The sequence below is a fragment of the Eutrema salsugineum genome, unplaced genomic scaffold (genome assembly GCF_000478725.1).
Source record: "Eutrema salsugineum unplaced genomic scaffold, Eutsalg1_0 scaffold_3, whole genome shotgun sequence".
Lineage (NCBI taxonomy): Eukaryota > Viridiplantae > Streptophyta > Magnoliopsida > Brassicales > Brassicaceae > Eutrema > Eutrema salsugineum.
Genome location: NW_006256756.1, coordinates 718,550 through 726,926, shown reverse-complemented (window position 1 = coordinate 726,926; position 8,377 = coordinate 718,550). Strand labels below are relative to the sequence as shown.

Here is an 8,377-nt window from a genome sequence, read left to right as displayed (position 1 = left end):
GGACAACGTTCTAAATAATTTAATTTTCGAACCCAATTTCAGGTAATATACAAATATATAATTCATTGATAAATATATAGATTCTAAATATATACGTTTTTCCCCAAACAAAAGGTTAGCGTGTGGCTCGTAAATCAACCCTTTAAGAAGAAACTAAGCTTAATAATTAAGTTCCACACCAAAAAATATATAAGTGCACACAGTCACATCCTTTTCAAAGTCTTAAAAGTATAATCTTTTACTTATATTCGTTCTCATAAGTTACTGAAAAGTGTGACTTTTATATCCATACCAACTATCAATTTTACTGAATAAATATACGGAATTAATTATTTATTTTTAATAATTTAAAGGTATATTTAAGCATAGTTAAGATTGATAATTATACATTTTTGGGAGGAAATAAGTTGCAGGTCTCAGGAGCTGCGGCAACAGGGAAGAAACTAGAATTTTATCCTCAACCCAAAAAAATACTTAGTTTAGAGTCCGAAATTTTTTGTTACAAAAAATAATAGAATTTTGTTACAAAAAAATAAAATAATAGAAAACATAGTGCGAACCATGAAATCTTATAGTATCTTAATTTACATCCAATTATTTCGTCGTTTGGCAAATTCAATCATATAAATTCAAAATTTTTTTTGACAATTCTTTCCATCGATTACATAAAAATGATGTTATTTGCAAGAAATTCTGTCAAATTTTTTATTTGTAACAAGGGTTACTCTCTCACCAATCAGAACAAAATTAATAAAAAAACGTATAAAATTACATTTCTTTGGGCAATTACATAATTAAAATTCAGCACATAGGAGGATACACGGACAAAAAAAAAAAGAAAGAAAAGGCAGCAAAATTGACTCGTGTAAACTTCGACGTACCAAAACAAAACCCTTTTGTTTATATTCCCCAAATCCACCTCTCCTTTTCTCATCTTCTCACTTCAAAATCTCTCTCTATATCTATCCTCTCTCTTTCTCTCTCACCTCAGATAATGAACTAAAGATTTCTCTGAAAGCTGACTTCAAAAGCTTTTTCTGAAGAAAGAAGAAAACAAGCTGATCTTTAATTGATATTTTATTTATTTATATGTAAATTTAAAGGATGGGGAGACATTCATGCTGTTATAAACAGAAGCTGAGGAAAGGACTTTGGTCTCCTGAAGAAGACGAGAAGCTTCTTAGGTACATCACCAAGTACGGCCATGGCTGTTGGAGCTCTGTCCCTAAACAAGCTGGTAATTAATTTCAATTAATTAACCAATTTTTTAGTAATTCTCTTTCCTAATTCTTGAACTGACTTTTTTTTCTTTTTTAATAAAAATTTAGGTTTGCAGAGATGTGGAAAGAGCTGTAGATTAAGATGGATAAATTATCTACGACCAGATTTGAAGCGAGGAGCATTTTCACCGGATGAAGAAAATCTCATTATTGAACTCCATGCCGTTCTTGGAAATAGGTAAAGAACTGTGCCATCTCTTCCGATAGCAAGGCTTATCACTGTGTATAAATATATTTAACAGTTGTCTTCGTTTTGGTCTGGTTCGGTTTAGGTGGTCTCAGATTGCTGCACAGCTTCCTGGTAGAACCGACAATGAAATCAAGAACCTGTGGAATTCTTGCTTGAAGAAGAAACTCAGGCTGAGAGGGATTGACCCGGTTACACACAAGCTCTTAACCGAAATCGAGACCGGTACAGATGACAAAACCAACCCGGTTGAGAAGAGTCAGCAGAGCTACCTCGCTGAGACAGAAGGCTCCTCTAGTACTACCACTGGCAGTACTAACCAAAACAACAACAACACTGATCATCTTTATACCGGAAATTTCGGTTTCCAACGGTTAAGTTTAGACACCGGCTCAAGAATACCGACCGGTTCAGACCTCGGCATATGGATTCCCCGAACCGGAAGAAATCATCATCATCATGTTGATATCAGCGCTGATACCGTCCCTAGTGCAGTGGTGCTACCCGGTTCAATGTTCTCGTCCGGTTTAATCGGTTCGACAACCACTTACAGATCCTCCAATCTCGGTTTAATCGAATTGGAAAACTCATTCTCAACCGGGCCAATGATTACAGAGCAGCAACTTCAAGAGAGTAATTACAACAATTCGACATTCTTTGGAACTGGAAATCTGAATTGGGGATTAACAATGGAGGAACATCCATTCACAATAGCGAATAATTCTTTACAGAATCATTCAAATTCGTCGTTATACAGTGAAATCAAATCGGAGACCAATTTTTTTGGTACGGAGGCTACAAATGTTGGTATGTGGCCATGTAACCAGCTTCAGCCTCAGCAACATGCATATGGCCATATATAATCCTCGTGTATATCATAAGGTGTGTGAATCTTCTTTTTCTTCTTCATGTTTTTTTCTTCTTTTTCAAAAATTGAACTAAATATATGGTTGTGTATATAGAGTTTGTGTTATATATCATTTAATTTAACAGTATTGTTTTTACATTTTTCCTTTTTTATTTGATGTAATTTGTCAAGAAAAGTTTTACTGGACTTTGAGATTTTGCTTCTCTATTGCTGTTGGACTAATGACATTTATTTTTAAGATTTTTTTGTTCATTTTATATACCCTTTACATCAAATTTAGTAAACACATACATAAACACAATAATAAACAGAATGTCACTTAAAACGAGGTTTTGGACTTACTAGATTCTTATATAAGAAAATAAATATTGTTTGTTTATACATCGTTTGACATCTTTCACATAAGTTAAGTGGTCAATTACATTACAATAATAAATATACACTTGAAATTTTGTTGCATTTTATATTTTAATTTCATATTACCGGACAAAATAATACTATATTGTCTTAAAGATTGAAAAAAATTGGTCAAGAATATAAATTTTTCTAAACCGGATTTTTTTTTGTTAAAAAAGAAGAAATTTACTTAGAAGTTAGAACACTTCCATCCATAGGTTTTTACATGAGTCTCTCACGATTGGGGGAAAAAATTAACATTTTATTGAGTGGATACTCTTGGAGTCTGACTTAGTTTAGAGGAAGTGGGAAGAACACACAAATTAGAGTAAAAGAGAAGAATTGTTTTCACCATTAGTAAATTAAGTGGGATAATACTTTAGTTTTAGAGGAACTTTAGTTTTAGAGGAACTGGGGGTAATTATTTTTTATTCCCTTTTCTTTTTGATTGTTTAGTTTTTATCAAACCTTTAGAGAAATTATTCTTTTCCTCTTTTTTCTGCTAAATCCAGCAACCAGTCAGACCTTAATCAACCTAACATAACATCTTTATCACTATAGAGTAGATCGTTATACTATGCTGTAATAGCTGTGAAGGATTTCGAAAGAGTATAAAGGTTGATATATACTGTTAAATGAAACAAATGGAATAAGAATACTCCATCTGTTTCATTATAGTTGATTTTCTGAATATTTACACACAGATTAAGAAAACTATAAATGCTCAATTATTTACTGTTTATTTTTATTAATTAAGTTACTTTTACAACTGACTTCATTATTTATATTATTACTTTTTCTTTTTTAACTGTGCATTAATGGAGTAAAACAACATGCATTAATATTATTTATTCAATTTAAAGAAGAGACATGCATTTATTAGATGTAGGAAATCAAATATTATGAAACAAGAAAAAAAACCTAGAAAATCAACTATAATGAAACAAAAAGAGTAAGATCGAAGATAATTATTTATTAATAATATTGAGGAATCTCTGGGATTAATATTGGCAATTGGGATTGAGTAATTATGGTATTATGTTATCTTCTAAGACCTTTTTATATATAGATAGACAAAGCATTTATTCGATTGACTATTGTAACATATTTTAGGTGAAGCTTCTAAAAAAAGGCAGTGTATCTTTAAAATAGGGACAACTTTATTGCTTTATCTTTTTTCTTACTTTAATTTTAGTTTCATTTTCAATGAACTTAAGGAACAGTTTTTTACTTTTAGTGTCTTTTTCAATTCTAAATAATCATATATATATATATATATATATTGATCTTTTAATCCGGCAACTTTTAGTTTCTACTTACTTCATCAGGTTTCTCTTCATTTGGTCAAGTTCTTTTTTTTAAGTTCACTCTAAAAGAACATTAAACTAAAGTTGCACTCGTAAAAACGTATGTCTAGTATATTATGCGTATATAAATTAGTTTATTAAATTTTGTTGTTGTCAACAACACATGGATTTGTATCTAAATAATGACATAGTATCACAATTTAGATAAATCAGTGAATTAAAAAATTTGGTCATTTAATTTGTTTGATTTTTGTTTCATCTTTTCTGATATCGCAATTGATTATAGATATATGTATATATAGCATGTATTTAACAGAATGAAAACATCCACGTGGTTTATATGAGCTTGCTTCTCTTGATTTATTTTGGGTTGCTCGTAAAATTTGATGTATTAACAATCACAATCGACTTTCAATGATGATAAAGTGAACAAAAGACTGTTGGGTTCAAATAATTATGAGTAACTCTAGTGACAAATTCAACTAAATTCTCTATACTAATCAAAAATAATACTGAAATGGATCAACATATATTATTGTTTATTTTCATTTCATAGATATCTTTGATACGGTCAGTACCTTGTTCTTTTTTATAGTGTTTGCGAAAATTAATTGTAGTTATGCCGTGATTGATGATTGTCTTATTATATGCTCTAATTGTAAAATCAAAATCCAATTACGGAGAAATTCTTATTATGTCATATGAATAGTCGAATAATTGAATGATTTAATAACATAACACGTAAGCTAAATACAGTTTTCACAATATAATCGTAAATTAATGATGTTTTATTTATTGTAATTATATATTTAACACGTTCAAAATGTTTTACGAAATCACATTTACAAACTAAAAGAAATGCACCTTAACCTATATGCAAACTCTAAATCATAAAAAGTACACGTCCAATTAGAATTAAAGTTGCTTAAAGTTTTGATGCCAATATCTTCGCCCTTGCTACTATAGTAATGATATTGGAGAAGAATACCAGAACTAAGTTGGTTATGAACTATTATATGATTTAGCTTTTGAACTTTATATAACCCAAAAAATAAGAAAAAACAAACATAAAAACTCTAGGATGATTATTTTTTTTGTATAGGAGATAGTTTACAAAGATCATTATCAGTATATAATATTCATATATTTTTCTGTGATTTTTTTATTTATTTTAACCTATTTGATTAATTTTGGCTTTTAGGATAAATTTATATTTATAATCTTAAAAAGTAAATTTATTATTAAAAAAAGAAAAGAAAAACCAAAATTTGAATTTATCCTAAGAAAAAGGTTAATAAAAAGGTAATTTTTTTTATCATTTAGATTAAAGATATTAAACAATAAAAAAATTAATCGCAAAAGAACAAAATTCTAATTTCTCATATCTATATAAATAATTTGATAGTATATCAATTACATACCAAAAATATAAAGTTCATTAATCGTTTCTTAAGGTATTTACTGCATAAAGTACCTTATCAAAAAATTTGTTTCTAAATTTAATATTGTTTACTTTCGAAAATTTTTTTCATTTTATTTTTTTAACATATTATCAATTATTTTATTATAAATCCGCATATATGCGGGTTCTAATCTAATTTTAATAAGTTCTGAACAACGTGGAATTGGTTGGTTAAGATTATTTCGGAAAATTTTTGGATTCACCCTTAGGGATGAATTCATTCATTCACCCATTCCAATTAAAATCTGCCATGTAATATTATTTTTAAATAAAAATACATAATTAAAATTAAAAAAATAAATATTCAATCAAATATTTTATTAAAAATATATATAAATAAATAAATAATGTATATAAAAATTAGAATTTAGGGTTTAGTTTTTTAATGTTTATAGATTATTAGACTATAAAATTCTGAAAAAAAAAATAATTATGTAAAAATATATGTTTATTAAAAATAAATATAAATAAAATTTAATATTATATTTGGGTTCATTATTTCTAATTTAGGGTTTAGTTTTTCTTTATTTAAAATTCTGAAATAAAACAAATAATTATGTAAAAGTATATTTTTATTAAAAATAATTCTACATAAACTTTAATATTATGCTTGGGTTCATTATTTACAAATTGAAGTTTAGTTTTTTCCTATTAAAAATAAATATTTAAAATATACTATTTTGATAAATTACTTTAATTGATTTTATTATATGACAGATTCTCATTGGCTAAAATGAGAGAGAGTGAATGAATGAATTCACCTCTAGGGGTGAATCCAAGAATTGTTTGATTATTTCCTCTATTTTGTTCAAATACGTAAAAATATTTTACTTCTTCTTTTTGCTACGAATATAAAATATCATTTACAAAAGCTTAACCTCTATATTTTGCTTCCTTGCAAAATAAAATAAAAGAAATAACAAGGAAACAAGAATTGATCGAAAATATGATTTCTTTCATTGCAGCCATAGATCCACTAAACCACCGATATGCTTACAATGCTCTTTCTTCGTGATAGTATTTCAAATCTCTTTGTTAATATCTTTGAAGATAATCATTAGAGGGGTTGCTTGGAGGTTGTGGAGGGTGTTGTTCCTCTGTTTTCAGACGTGATACACCACTGCTTGAGCTATAATCTTCCTGACGATTTGGGTAGAAGCACTTTTACCTTAGTGGTTAAGTCAAGTAAACCAGTCCATGTATCAAAGAGAGCATGTATAAGACTCAGTCTAGGTAAAACGGCCTGCCAAATTTTAATATTAACCTCACACATCTCAGAAGTAGATATGATCTCTTGTTTCAACATAAAGTTGTTGGAAAATGCACTCCCCAAAACGCCATTCTTGATCTGGTGGGCAGCTTGTTTAGACTAGAGGTCCATACCATGAGATCGTTTTAGGGATAACACTTTTGAACTAATCAGAGCTAAGAATTATGAGCTTCCTCTGAATGGAGTAGAATTTATATATTACTCTAGAAATGTTTCAATTTTAATTTTTGACTAAGAAGTTCTCGCTCATACACCTTTTAGGTCCGAGACTAAAATATATTATATAGTCTTGTGATATTTGTTCCAGGTGCCACTAAATCGTGTTACTTTTACGTTTTGTTTTTAGTATGTTTTCAGTTGAGTTAATGACACTTGATAAATATTTTATTTCAAAAAAAAGACATTTTACAAAACTTATTCGAAATAAGTTGAAAAGAGCCATCATTTTGAAAATACCACTGCAAAACGGACTATTTACAACATTGAAAACCATCCATCAAATAAAAAAACTGGATCACTATTTTAAAAATCATGAATTTTGACCTCAAAACTAATTAATAATAAGTAAATTAATCCATGAAACAGTATAATTATAGAGTCAGATTATTCAGACGGAAAAGGTAACTAATTTTATTAAATGAAATCAAAAGATGTTAAGCCGCTTAGCATTATGGTTTAATATATTAGTTGCAATATGAATTAGAAATACAATGACATAGCCAAAAACAATATACATCGGTTTTCAGGATCCTCATCTTTATATAGTAATAAATTATAAAAACTGTTAGCCTTATATTTAAAGTTAATTCTCTATGTCTTATGATCTTCAATATTTGTAAGTTGTTATCATTTTAAGAATCCATGTATGTGGATTCTAAAATTTCTGCAGTATATCTTGGATTCTGTTTTTAATTATTTACTCATGAAAATCCATTGAATATTTGAAGTGATTCATTACACAAAGATTTTACATTTCTTTTAATTTTGAATAACACTGGGTTTTAATAAAGTATTTGAAATTTTCATTGAATAAAACCAAATTTAAATCTCAAGCATGATTTACAAAAATCAAAGATTCAATAACACTGGAATCTAAAGCATATATGATTTTAAATCAATAATTGAATGATAGTGAATTATGGCTGGATTTAAATTTCATTAAAATATATGATTGAATGACAGTATGACACTCTTTATATGAATTTTGTTAATATATAGAGATACAAGTCATGAAACCCGATTTACATGAGATGTTAATTAGTTTTTGCTCCAATTATAATTCATATTGCAACTAAATTAGATTTAACTGATTTTGTGGCAATATTAGGTTTATCTTTATTCTTCATTAGATTATGAGAAAACCTTATCTTTCCTATGTTTTTTATCCCTCTTTTTTCGGATTAATAAAAATGAGCGAGTTAGAAATATATTTTTTATAATAACAATCACTTTTTATTAGTAAAATAACTGGTTTAAAATTATGTTTTTTATGATCATGGGGTATAATAATACTTAGAAAAAATATATCTAAATACAAATTTTTTATATCCCCCTTAAAAGATTATTTTATAAAATTAATATGAATTAGATTAAAAATTTTAATAAAA

The 8,377-nt window shown here is 27.7% G+C and overlaps 1 protein-coding gene across 2 annotated transcripts; it reads left to right on the top strand.

The window, feature by feature from the left end:
* Positions 1–960: 960 nt before the first annotated feature.
* Positions 961–2,547, top strand: LOC18015247 (transcription factor MYB61). 2 transcript variants are annotated; one of them, XM_024154247.1, is made up of 4 exons: positions 961–1,237; positions 1,329–1,458; positions 1,553–1,981; positions 2,085–2,142. In XM_024154247.1, the coding sequence occupies exons 1-4, from the start codon at positions 1,105–1,107 to the stop codon at positions 2,140–2,142; spliced, it is 750 nt and encodes a 249-aa protein (XP_024010015.1). In that variant the 5' UTR covers positions 961–1,104. The 2 variants fall into 2 exon arrangements, with proteins under 2 accessions (XP_024010015.1, XP_006396364.1); XM_006396301.2 differs by having other exon boundaries at positions 1,553–2,547.
* Positions 2,548–8,377: the final 5,830 nt, after the last annotated feature.

What these genes read in the sequence shown, in the direction of transcription:
- LOC18015247 (XM_006396301.2), top strand. Translation starts at nt 1,105, where the DNA reads ATGGGGAGACATTCATGCTGTTATAAACAGAAGCTGAGGAAAGGACTT. An exon ending in CTCTGTCCCTAAACAAGCTG is followed by an intron (nt 1,238 to 1,328) that starts GTAATTAATTTC and finishes ATAAAAATTTAG; the next exon opens with GTTTGCAGAGATGTGGAAAG. An exon ending in CATGCCGTTCTTGGAAATAG is followed by an intron (nt 1,459 to 1,552) that starts GTAAAGAACTGT and finishes GGTTCGGTTTAG; the next exon opens with GTGGTCTCAGATTGCTGCAC.